The 12,332-nt window shown below is 43.9% G+C and overlaps 4 protein-coding genes across 4 annotated transcripts; all 4 read left to right on the forward strand.

The window, feature by feature from the left end:
- Positions 1-1,147: 1,147 nt before the first annotated feature.
- Positions 1,148-3,537, forward strand: LOC139223080 (tripartite motif-containing protein 16-like). The gene is made up of 2 exons (XM_070855006.1): positions 1,148-2,207; positions 2,448-3,537. The coding sequence occupies exons 1-2, from the start codon at positions 1,237-1,239 to the stop codon at positions 2,536-2,538; spliced, it is 1,062 nt and encodes a 353-aa protein (XP_070711107.1). The 5' UTR covers positions 1,148-1,236; the 3' UTR covers positions 2,539-3,537.
- Positions 3,538-3,737: 200 nt separating this feature from the next.
- LOC139223159 (tripartite motif-containing protein 16-like) lies at positions 3,738-4,831 on the forward strand. The gene has a single exon (XM_070855131.1). The coding sequence runs from the start codon at positions 3,738-3,740 to the stop codon at positions 4,329-4,331; it is 594 nt and encodes a 197-aa protein (XP_070711232.1). The 3' UTR covers positions 4,332-4,831.
- A 1,236-nt stretch (positions 4,832-6,067) lies between these two features.
- LOC139223078 (tripartite motif-containing protein 16-like) lies at positions 6,068-8,116 on the forward strand. The gene has a single exon (XM_070855003.1). The coding sequence runs from the start codon at positions 6,068-6,070 to the stop codon at positions 7,691-7,693; it is 1,626 nt and encodes a 541-aa protein (XP_070711104.1). The 3' UTR covers positions 7,694-8,116.
- Positions 8,117-9,334: 1,218 nt separating this feature from the next.
- Positions 9,335-11,671, forward strand: LOC139223208 (E3 ubiquitin/ISG15 ligase TRIM25-like). Its single transcript, XM_070855181.1, has one exon. The coding sequence runs from the start codon at positions 9,335-9,337 to the stop codon at positions 10,955-10,957; it is 1,623 nt and encodes a 540-aa protein (XP_070711282.1). The 3' UTR covers positions 10,958-11,671.
- Positions 11,672-12,332: the final 661 nt, after the last annotated feature.

Genomic DNA, 12,332 nt, shown 5'->3' on the forward strand with positions numbered 1-12,332 from the left:
GTCATGCTGATAAATTACATCGACTCTGCATTAATTTATATTTAACTTTGTTTTCTCAAGCACCATTTTGAGGTCATATGTTATAATAGTTCAGTATTTGTCCTTCACCACAGTTCATATCTAAATATTCTACTTCCTTCACTACTTTTACCAAACATGTGGCCTGTCGCCTTGTTTACAGTCAGCACAGTTTGCAGGGCTGCAGGTTGAAACACAGCCCAAAACTAAAGCAAACATTTCAGCTGTTCCACTTCTCCCCCGTCAAACACAGCAGAGAGGTGCAGCATCTTAAACACGGCTGCATGTAAACTGGAATATTAGCGTGATGTTAATTTGATCACCCTTGTATAGCTTAGTAGGGATATTGCCTTTTCCAGGTTTTAAAAATCGGGAGTATTTTGTGCATGTAAATGTGATCAGCGTGTTTCCAGACCAGACCTGATCGCCCGACATCAGTGTTGGACCTCACTGATGCTCTCATGTCGTAATGGGAGCAAATCCCCATTCATAGGAACAATATTAACTACAATGGAGCAGTTTCTGAGTTCTGAAAGGCAAAGTTAGAGGTGGGATTGTTTCAAATAGACACCGATTAACTAATAACCACTATTATACTTCATTATTTACCTGAAAACCAAGGAAGCTCACTTCCATCCACCTTCTTCCACTCATCCGGGGTCGGGTTGCAGTGGCTGCATGCTCAAACGTCTTTGGCAAGAGCAACGCTAATCAAGAGTTCCTCTTCACCACAATGGTCTGGTACCACATTACTGACGCCAACGCTGCTTTCAAATATGATGAAGTATTTTGGTGTTGAAGGTGTTGGAGTCTCTGAGGCTGAGCCCTGACAGCTAATCACCACAGGGGTCTGGTACAGTTCCCACATTACTGACGCCAACGCTGTTTTCAATTATCATACAGTATTTTCTATCATTTAGCTCAACCGGTTTTAAAAGAGGGCAAAGCATGACTAAACTTGTAGTCCTGTATATTTTCTGGTTCCAGCTGCATCTGCCAGTTCAGAGATGGGCGTAGCAAATATGCTGTGGTGTGCACGAGCTGATAAGCATTTCATTTGCTGTGGGGACAGTGAAACAGTCCTGACGTTCCCTGTTACTGAGTGGTGACATGGCGCAGCGAAGAAATACAGACGCAGTCGAGGTGAAATTCTGTTGTTCGATCTGTCTGGATCTACTGAAGGATCCAGTGACTCTTCCCTGTGGACACAACTACTGCATGAACTGTATTCAAACCCACTGGGATGCAGATGATCAGGTGAAAGTCAACAGCTGTCCTCAGTGCCAAAAGATCTTCATACCGAGGCCTGTGCTGGAGAAAAACACCATGTTGGAAGATTTAGTGGAGGAAGTGAGGATGACTGGACTCCAAGCTGCTAACGCTGATCAGTGCTCTGCCGGAGATGTAGCCTGTGATGTCTGCTCAATGGATGAGCATAAAGGCCACGACACGGTCTCAGCGGCAACAGAGAGATTAGAGAAGCAGAAGGAGCTTAATGAACGTCGGCAAATACTCCGGCAGAGAAGCCTGGACCTCGAGAAAGATGTGGTGGAGCATCAGCAGGAGATGGAGGCCATCAATCGCACAGCTGATAAAGCAGTGGAGAAGAGTGTGGAGAAATTCAATACGCTGATCAATCTCATTGAGAAAAGAACCTCTGATGTGAAGCAGCAGATCAGATCCCAGCAGGAACGTGAAGTCAGTCAAGTCAAAGAGCTTCAGGAGAAGCTGGAGCAGGAGATCACTAAGGTGAAGAGGAAAGATGGTGAGCTGGAGGAGCTCTCACGCATAGAGGATCACACCCAGTTTCTCCTCCGCTACTCGTCTGAATCACAACCTGCTGAGTCCACAGACTCACAAAGACCAAAGATCAATCGCTTGCTGTACTTTGAAGATATGATGGCAGACGCGACAGCATTCAAAGATAATATGGAGGACATTCTTGGTGAAAAATCGACTTCAGTGGAGCCCACGACCAGAGCTGAGTTCCTACAGTATTCATGTCAGATCATTATGGATCCAAACACAGCCGACAACGTTCTGGTTTTATCAGAGGGGAACAGAAAAATAACACTTAATGATGGAAAAATTGTATATTCTCAGCATCCAGACAGATTCATTGATATATCTCAGGTCTTGGCTAAAGATGGACTGACTGGACGTTGTTACTTTGAGGTGGAGATAAGCAGGTATGTTGGAGTAGCAGTCACTTACAAGAGTATCTGCAGATCAGGGTTTAATGCATGTGCATATGGATTCAATGAGGTGTCTTGGGTTTTGCATTGTGGCAACAGTTATACCTTCTGGCATGACAAACAACCAAAGTCTGTCTCTGGTCCTTGGTCCTCCAGAGTCGGAGTCTACCTGGACCACAGTGCAGGTATTCTGTCCTTCTACAGCGTCTCTGACACCATGACTCTCCTCCACAGAGTCCAGACCTCCTTCACTCAGCCGCTCTACGCCGGACTCTGGCTTTGTTGTTTGGACGGAAACACTGCTGAGTTGTGCAAACTTGATTAGTTATCAGAGAGGAAGAGGGCTGGTTGATACAGAGCTGGGAATAAACTGTAGACTTTAGCCTGTTTTTCAACAGACACAAACAAGACAACTACAAAACACTGAAGCACACAAGAGTCACAAATCCAAGACGACAGGCTAGTTTTTTGTGCAGAATGTTTAGAGCACGCATTGTCATCAGATGTTTTATTTAATGTCCTCCAGGCTGCAGACACCCCACGACAAACCAACACTGATTAAATACTTCTGGGTCTCTTATGGGTCACAGTGTGTTTTATAAAACAGACTGGAGAAGAAGCCTGAGAGTTCAGACTCAGGATAAAAATATTCTTCCTTACATCACTTTCTTAGTTTGCATTTATTACTAATATAGTATATATTGGCACATTTGTATTGTGTGTATGTTTATGAGTGTCTGAGTGACTCCTGTAGGTCAGATTCTCCTTTAAAGGAAAGGTGCTGCCACCTGCTGGTGCGGCTGATTGAAAAGACACACAGTCAACATTGGGAGCTTGGAGGATCTGGTTTGCTCGCTTGTTTTGCATCTTGTATTTACCATAATAATTTTATTTTAATCTTCTTTATGCAATGGTTGTGAAAAAATTCCCTTTTTTTCCTCAAGTGTCTATAAATCCCAGTCAGTCCAGGAGCAACTTAACAAATGGATAAAACTTATGAGCTTATGTTAACAGGAGGAACAAATGAAACTAAGATTAATTGTCATACAAAATTAATACAAAAAGAAGGCTGAAAAACTAAATTAAACTTTTGCTGAAATGTCTCCAAGTTTTATTTGTATTAAAAAAGTTGGAATGTTTGGTTATACATAAAATATCTTGTACAGAGCACTTTGTAATTCTCTTTCACTGTGTGTCTTTCTCCCTCAAACACACACACATCAGTGTTACAGTCATAATGTTTGTAGACCAACAGGTTAAAGATGCCACATGTCAAATTTCCTCTTTAACTTCCCACCAAATTACTCGTGAAGACGCCTGCGAGCGACCAATCAGGTCAAAATGGTGCTTTGGTTGTAATTTACTGTAATTCAACTGTAATTAAACTGTGATGCTCATAAAATAAACTACTGGTGAACAGAAGTGTCTCTTGTTTTGTTCACTGACCGTCAACAGACTTTTGTACCAAGAAACGTCCGCCATCATGGTGCCTTCAAATGCGGTCCAACAGCAGCCAGAGATAAAATGAAGGACATTCTTGCTGAGAAATGGACTTCAGTGGAGCCCACGACCAGAGCTGAGTTCCTACAGTATTCACGTCAGATCATTATGGATCCAAACACAGCCGACAAATCTCTGGTTTTATCAGAGGGGAACAGAAAAATAACACTTAATGATGGAAAAATGGCATATTCTGAACATCCAGACAGATTCATTGATATGTTTCAGGTCTTGGCTAAAGATGGACTGACTGGACGTTGTTACTGGGAGGTGGAGAAGAGCAGGTATGTTGGAGTAGCAGTTGCTTACAAGAGTATCAGAAGATCAGGGGACTTAAATGCATGTGTATTTGGATTCAATGAGAAGTCTTGGATATTGAATTGTGGCAGCAGTTATACCTTCAGACATGACAGCCAACAAACGTCTGTCTCTGGTCCTCGGTCCTCCAGAGTCGGAGTCTACCTGGACCACAGTGCAGGTATTCTGTCCTTCTACAGAGTCTCTGACACCATGACTCTCCTCCACAGAGTCCAGACCTCCTTCACTCAGCCGCTCTACGCCGGACTCTGGCTTTTTGGTTTGAACGGAAACACTGCTGAGTTGTGCAAACTTGATTAGTTATCAGAGAGGAAGAGGGCTGGTTGATATCAAAGACCAAGGGGCAGGCAAAGTGATCTTTGAATTTGGTTTTTATCCAATGCATGTATATCCGATAATTATCCGATTGTTTTAAATCACGCCTCACACAGAGCTGGGAATAAATTGTAGACTGCAGACACCCCACGACAAACTAACACTGATTAAATACTTCTGGGTCTCTTATGGGTCACAGTGTGTTTTATAAATCAGACTGGAGAAGAAGCCTGAGAGTTCAGACTCAGGATAAAATATTCTTCCTTACATCACTTTCTTAGTTTGCATTTATTTCTAATATTCGATGTATATATTGGCACATTTGTATTGTGTGTATGTTTATGAGTGTCTGAGTGACTCCTGTAGGTCAGATTCTCCTTTAAAGGAAAGGTGCTGCCACCTGCTGGTGCGGCTGACTGAGAAGACACACAGTCAACATTGGGAGCTTGTAGGATCTGGTTTGCTCGCTTGTTTTGCATCTTGTATTTACCATTATAATTTTATTTTTATATTCTTTATGCAATGGTTGTGAAAAAATTCTCTCAAGTGTTTATAAATCCTAGTCAGTCCAGGAGCGACTTAACAAATGGATAAAACTAATTTGAGCTCATGTTAACAGGAGGAACAAACGAAACTATGATTAATGTTCATACAAAATTCCTGCAAAAAGAAGGCAGAAAAACTAAATTAAACTTTTGCTGAAATGTCTGAGACTTTTATTTGTATTAAAAAAGTTGGAATGTTTGGTTATACATAAAATATCTCGTACAGAGCACTTTGTAATTCTCTTTCACTGTGTGTCTTTCTCCCTCAAACACACACATCAGTGTTACGCTAATAACGTTTGTAGACCAATAGGTTAAAGATGCAACGTGTCAAATTTCCTCTTTAACTTCCCACCAAATTAATCGTGAAGACGTCTGCAAGGGAACAATCGGGTCAAAATGGTGCTTTGGTTGTAATTTAACTGTAATTTACTGTAGTTAAACTGTAATTAAACTGTGATGCTCATGAAATAAACTACTGGTGAACAGAAGTGTCTCTTGTTTTGTTCACTGACCGTCAACAGACTTTTGTACCAAGAACTGTCCGCCATCATGGTGCCTTCAAATGCGGTCGCCTTCTACTCGCTCATGATAAGAGTCCAAACAAACGTCGGCATTTTGTGGTCTTCAAGACTTTGGAAGCCAAGGAAGCAGACTTCCATCCACCCATCCATCTTCTTCCACTCATCCTGGGTCAGGTTGCAGTGGCTGCAGGCTCAGCAGGGCTCTTCAGACGTCTTTCTCCGGAGCAACGCTGTCCGGCTCCTCCTGGGGAACACCGAGGTGTACCAGATGGGATATGTAATCCCTCCAGAGAGAGTTCTGGATCTGGACCTCCAAGGAGAGGTGCCCTGTGGAGTCTCTAAGGCTGAGCCCAGACAGAAAATCAGGAGTTCCCCTTCACCACAATGGTCTGGTACAGTGCCCACATTACTGATGCCAACGGTGCTGTCAAATATTCTTAAGTTATTTATAACATTCAGCTCAACCTGGTTTAAAAGAGGGCACGACATGCTGCCAAACCATGACTAAACTTGTAGTCCTGTATATTTCCTGGTTCCAACCGGATCTGCCAGTTCAGAGATGGGCGTAGCAAACATGCTGAGAAATGCAAGAAATGCATTTGCTGTGGGGACAGTAAAACAGTCCTGACATTTCCTGTTACTGAGTGGTGACATGGCGCAGCAAAGAAATACAGACGCAGTCGAGGTGAAATTCTGCTGTTCGATCTGTCTGGATCTACTGAAGGATCCAGTGACTCTTCCCTGTGGACACAACTACTGCATGAGCTGTATTCAGACCCACTGGGATGCAGACGATCAGGTGAAAATCTACAAATGCCCTCTGTGCCAAAAGAGCTTCATACCGAGGCCTGTGCTGGAGAAAAACACCATGTTGGAAGATTTAGTGGAGGAAGTGAGGAAGACTGGACTCCAAGCTGCTAACGCTGATCAGTGCTCTGTCGGAGATGTAGCCTGTGATGTCTGCACTGGGAGGAAGCTGAAAGCCGTCAAGTCCTGTCTGGTCTGTCTGGCTTCTTACTGTGAGGAACACCTGCAGCCTCACTACCAATCTCCTACTTTCAAAAAACATAAACTCGTTGAAGCCTCCGGGAAGCTACAGGACTCCATCTGCTCCCGTCACGATGAGGTGATGAAGATTTTCTGCCGCACTGATCAGCAGTGTATCTGCATTGTCTGCTCAATGGATGAGCATAAAGGCCACGACACGGTCTCAGCGGCAACAGAGAGATCAGAGAAGCAGAAGGAGCTCAGTGAACGTCGGCAAAAACTCCAGCAGAGAATCCTGGACCTCGAGAAAGATGTGGTGGAGCGTCAGCAGGAGATGGAGGCCATCAATCGCTCAGCTGATAAAGCAGTGGAGGACAGTGTGGAGATCTTCACTAAGCTGATCCATCTCATTAAGAAAAGAAGCTCCGATGTGAAGCAGCAGATCAGATCCCAGCAGGAAAGTGAAGTCAGTCAAGTCAAAGAGCTTCAGGAGAAGCTGGAGCAGGAGATCAGGGAGCTGAAGAGGAAAGACGCTGAGCTGGAGGAGCTCTCACACACAGAGGATCACACCCAGTTTCTCCACAGCTACTCGTCTGAATCACAACCTGCTGAGTCCACAGACTCACAAAGACCAAAGATCAATCGCTTGCTGTACTTTGAGGATGTGATGGCAGCCGTGACAGCAGCCAGAGATAAAATGAAGGACATTTTTGCCGAGAAAAGGCCTTCAGTGGAGCCCAGGACCAGAGCTGAGTTCCTACAGTATTCATGTCAGATCATTCTGGATCCAAACACAGCCGACAACTTTCTGGTTTTATCAGAGGGGAACAGAAAAATAACATTTACTGACAAAAAAATGGCATATTCTCAACATCCAGACAGATTCTTTCTCATATCACAGGTCTTGGCTAAAGATGGACTGACTGGACGTTGTTACTGGGAGGTGGAGATGAGCAGGAATGTTGGAGTAGCAGTCGCTTACAAGAGTATCAGAAGATCAGGGGACTTAAATGCATGTGCATTTGGATTCAATGAGAAGTCTTGGGTGTTGAATTGTGGCAACAGTTATACCTTCAGACATGACAAACAACCGAAGTCTGTCTCTGGTCCTCCGTCCTCCAGAGTCGGAGTCTACCTGGACCACAGTGCAGGTATTCTGTCCTTCTACAGCGTCTCTGACACCATGACTCTCCTCCACAGAGTCCAGACCACCTTCACTCAGCCGCTCTACGCCGGACTCTGGCTTTGTGGTTTGAACGGAGACACTGCTGAGTTGTGCAAACTCGATTAGTTATCAGAGAGGAAGAGGGCTGGTTGATATCAAAGACCAAGGGGCAGGCAATGTGATCTTTGACTTTATGATTGAACTGATTAAATACTTCTGGGTCTCTTATGGGTCACAGTGTGTTTTATAAAACAGACTGGAGAAGAAGCCTGAGAGTTCAGACTCAGGATAAAATATTCTTCCTTACATCACTTTCTTAGTTTGCATTTATTTCTAATATTCGATGTATATATTGGCACATTTGTATTGTGTGTATGTTTATGAGTGTCTGAGTGACTCCTGTAGGTCAGATTCTCCTTTAAAGGAAAGGTGCTGCCACCTGCTGGTGTGGCTGACTGAGAAGGCACACAGTCAACATTGGGAGCTTGTAGGATCTGGTTTGCTTGCTTGTTTTGCATCTTGTATTTACCATAATAATTTTATTTTAATCTTCTTTATGCAATGGTTGTGAAAAAATTCCCTTTTTTCTCAAGTGTCTATAAATCCCAGTCAGTCCAGGAGCAACTTAACAAATGGATAAAACTTATGAGCTTATGTTAACAGGAGGAATGAATGAAACTAAGATTAATGTTCATACAAAATTAATACAAAAAGAAGGCTGAAAAAAACCAAATTAAACTTTTGCTGAAATGTCTCCAAGTTTTATTTGTATTAAAAAAGTTGGAATGTTTGGTTTTACATAAAATATCTCGTCCAGAGCACTTTGTAATTCTCTTTCACTGTGTGTCTTTCTCCCTCAAACACAAACACATTAGTGTTATGGTTATAATGTTTGTACACCAATAGGTTAAAGATGCAACAAGTCAAATTTCCTCTTTAACTTCCCACCAAATTCGTCATGAAGACGCCTGCGAGCAACCAATCGGGTCAAAATAGTGCTTTGGTTGGAATTTAACTGTAATTTACTGTAATTAAACTGTGACGCTAATACATTAAACTACTGGCAAACAGAAGTGTCTCTTGTTTTGTTCACTGACCGTCAACAGACTTTTGTACCAAGAACTGTCCGCCATCATGGTGCCTTCAAATGCCGTCGTCTTCTACTCGCTCATGATAAGAGTCCAAACAAACGCCGGCATTTTGTGGTCTTCAAGACTTTGGAAGCCAAGGAAGCTTGCTTCCATCCACCCATCCATCTTCTTCCACTCATCCTGGGTCGGGTTGCAGTGGCTGCAGGCTCAGCAGGACTCTTCAGACGTCTTTCTCCGGAGCAACGCTGTCCGGCTCCTCCTGGGGAACACCGAGGTGTACCAGGTGGGATGTGTAATCCCTCCAGAGAGTTCTGGATCTGGACCTCCAAGGAGAGGTGCCCTGTGGAGTCTCTAAGGCTGAGCCCAGACAACTAATCAAGAGTTCCCCTTCACCACAATGGTCTGGTACAGTGCCCACATTACTGACGCCAACGGTGCTGTCAAATATTCTTAAGTTATTTATAACATTCAGCTCAACCTGGTTTAAAAGAGGGCAGGACATGCTGCCAAAGCATGACTAAACTTGTAGTCCTGTATATTTCCTGGTTCCAACCGGATCTGCCAGTTCAGAGATGGGCGTAGCAAACATGCTGAGATGTGCAAGAGATGACAAGCATTTCCTGTTGCTGTGAGGAAAGTGAAACTGTCCTGACATTTCCTGTTACTGAGTGGTGACATGGCGCAGCAAAGAAATACAGATGCAGTCGAGGTGAAATTCCGCTGTTCGATCTGTCTGGATCTACTGAAGGATCCAGTGACTCTTCCCTGTGGACACAACTACTGCATGAGCTGTATTCAAACCCACTGGGATGCAGACGATCAGGTGAAAATCTACAAATGCCCTCAGTGCCGAAAGATCTTCATACCGAGGCCTGTGCTGGTGAAAAACACCATGTTGGAAGATTTAGTGGAGGAAGTGAGGAAGACTGGACTCCAAGCTGCTAACGCTGATCAGTGCTCTGCCGGAGATGTAGCCTGTGATGTCTGCACTGGGAGGAAGCTGAAAGCCATCAAGTCCTGTCTGGTCTGTCTGGCTTCTTACTGTGAGGAACACCTGCAGCCTCACTACCAATCTCCTACTTTCAAAAATCATAAACTCGTTGAAGCCTCCGGGAAGCTACAGGACTCCATCTGCTCCCGTCACAATGAGGTGATGAAGATTTTCTGCCGCACTGATCAGCAGTGTATCTGCATTGTCTGCTCAATGGATGAGCATAAAGGCCACGACACGGTCTCAGCGGCAACAGAGAGATCAGAGAAGCAAAAGGAGGTCGGTGAACGTCGGCAAAAACTCCAGCAGAGAATCCTGGACGTCAAGAAAGATGTGGTGGAGCGTCAGCAGGAGATGGAGGCCATCAATCGCTCAGCTGATAAAGCAGTGGAGGACAGTGTGGAGATCTTCATTAAGCTCATCAATCTAATGAAGAAAAGAAGCTCCGAAGTGAAGCAGCAGATCAGATCCCAGCAGGAAAGTGAAGTCAGTCAAGTCAAAGAGCTTCAGGAGAAGCTGGAGCAGGAGATCAGGGAGCTGAAGAGGAAAGACGCTGAGCTGGAGGAGCTCTCACACACAGAGGATCACACCCAGTTTCTCCACAGCTACTCGTCTGAATCACAACCTGCTGAGTCCACAGACTCACAAAGACCAAAGATCAATCGCTTGCTGTACTTTGAGGATGTGATGGCAGCTGTGACAGCAGCTAGAGATAAAATGAAGGACATTTTTGCCGAGAAAAGGCCTTCAGTGCCCAGGACCAGAGCTGAGTTCCTACAGTATTCACGTCGGATCATTATGGATCCAAACACAGTCGACAACTTTCTCGTTTTATCAGAGGGGAACACAAAAATAACATTTAATGACAGATACATGGCATATTCTCGGCATCCAGACAGATTCTTTCTCATATCTCAGGTCTTGGCTAAAGATGGACTGACTGGACGTTGTTACTGGGAGGTGGAGATGAGCAGGAATGTTGGAGTAGCAGTCGCTTACAAGAGCATCAGAAGATCAGGGGACTTAAATGCATGTGCATATGGATTCAATGAGAAGTCTTGGATATTGAATTGTGGCAGCAGTTATACCTTCAGACATGACAAACAACTAAAGTCTGTCTCTGGTCCTCCGTCCTCCAGAGTCGGAGTCTACCTGGACCACAGTGCAGGTATTCTGTCCTTCTACAGCGTCTCTGACACCATGACTCTCCTCCACAGAGTCCAGACCACCTTCACTCAGCCGCTCTACGCCGGACTCCGGCTTGGTGGTTTGAATGGAGACACTGCTGAGTTGTGCAAACTTGATTAGTTATCAGAGAGGAAGAGGGCTGGTTGATATCAAAGACCAAGGGGCAGGCAATGTGATCTTTGAATTTGGTTTTTATCCAATGCATGTATATCCGATAATTATCCGATTGTTTTAAATCACGCCTCACACAGAGCTGGGAATAAATTGTAGACTGCAGACACCCCACGACAAACTAACACTGATTAAATACTTCTGGGTCTCTTATGGGTCACAGTGTGTTTTATAAAACAGACTGGAGAAGAAGCCTGAGAGTTCAGACTCAGGATAAAAATATTCTTCCTTACATCACTTTCTTAGTTTGCATTTATTTCTAATATTCGATGTATATATTGGCACATTTGTATTGTGTGTATGTTTATGAGTGTCTGAGTGACTCCTGTAGGTCAGGTTCTCCTTTAAAGGAAAGATGCTGCCACCTGCTGGTGCGGCTGACTGAGAAGGCACACAGTCAACATTGGGAGCTTGTAGGATCTGGTTTGCTCGCTTGTTTTGCATCTTTTATTTACCATTATAATTTTATTTTTATCTTCTTTATGCAATGGTTGTGGAAAAAATTCTCTCAAGTGTCTATAAATCCCAGTCAGTCCACGAGCAACTTAACAAATGGATAAAACTAATTTCAGCTCATGTTAACAGGAGGAACAAATGAAACTAAGATTAATGTTCATACAAAAAGAAGGCAGACGAATCAAATTAAACTTTTGCTGAAATGTCTCCAAGTTTTATTTGTATTAAAAAAGTTGGAATGTTTGGTTATACATAAAATATCTCGTACAGAGCACTTTGTAATTCTCTTTCACTGTGTGTCTTTCTCCCTCATACACACACATTAGTGTTATGGTCATAATGTTTGTGCACTAACAGGTTAAAGATGCCACATGTCAAATTTCCTCTTTAACTTCCCACCAAATTCGTCATGAAGACGCCTGCGAGCAACCAATCGGGTCAAAATAGTGCTTTGGTTGGAATTTAACTGTAATTTACTGTAATTAAACTGTGACGCTAATACATTAAACTACTGGCAAACAGAAGTGTCTCTTGTTTTGTTCACTGACCGTCAACAGACTTTTGTACCAAGAACTGTCCGCCATCATGGTGCCTTCAAATGCCGTCGTCTTCTACTCGCTCATGATAAGAGTCCAAACAAACGCTGCCATTTTGTGGTCTTCACGACTTTGGAAGCCAAGGAAGCAGACTTCCATCCACCCATCCATCTTCTTCCACTCATCTGGCGTCAGGTTGCAGTGGCTGCAGGCTCAGCAGGACTCTTCAGAAGTCTTTCTCTGGAGCAACGCTGTCCGGTTCCTCCTGGGGAACCCTGAGGTGTACCAGATGGGATGTGTAATCCCTCCAGAGAGAGTTCTGGATCTGGACC

Source organism: Pempheris klunzingeri, chromosome 23 (assembly GCF_042242105.1).
Source record: "Pempheris klunzingeri isolate RE-2024b chromosome 23, fPemKlu1.hap1, whole genome shotgun sequence".
Classification (NCBI taxonomy): domain Eukaryota; kingdom Metazoa; phylum Chordata; class Actinopteri; order Acropomatiformes; family Pempheridae; genus Pempheris; species Pempheris klunzingeri.

Excerpts from the sequence above, each read along its gene's own strand:
- LOC139223159 (XM_070855131.1), top strand. The coding sequence starts at position 3,738 with ATGAAGGACATTCTTGCTGAGAAATGGACTTCAGTGGAGCCCACGACC.
- LOC139223078 (XM_070855003.1), top strand. The coding sequence starts at position 6,068 with ATGGCGCAGCAAAGAAATACAGACGCAGTCGAGGTGAAATTCTGCTGT.
- LOC139223208 (XM_070855181.1), top strand. The coding sequence starts at position 9,335 with ATGGCGCAGCAAAGAAATACAGATGCAGTCGAGGTGAAATTCCGCTGT.
- LOC139223080 (XM_070855006.1), top strand. The coding sequence starts at position 1,237 with ATGAACTGTATTCAAACCCACTGGGATGCAGATGATCAGGTGAAAGTC. Across the intron at positions 2,208-2,447 it reads TTTGAGGTGGAGATAAGCAG|AGTCCAGACCTCCTTCACTC; the intron begins GTATGTTGGAGT and ends TCTCCTCCACAG.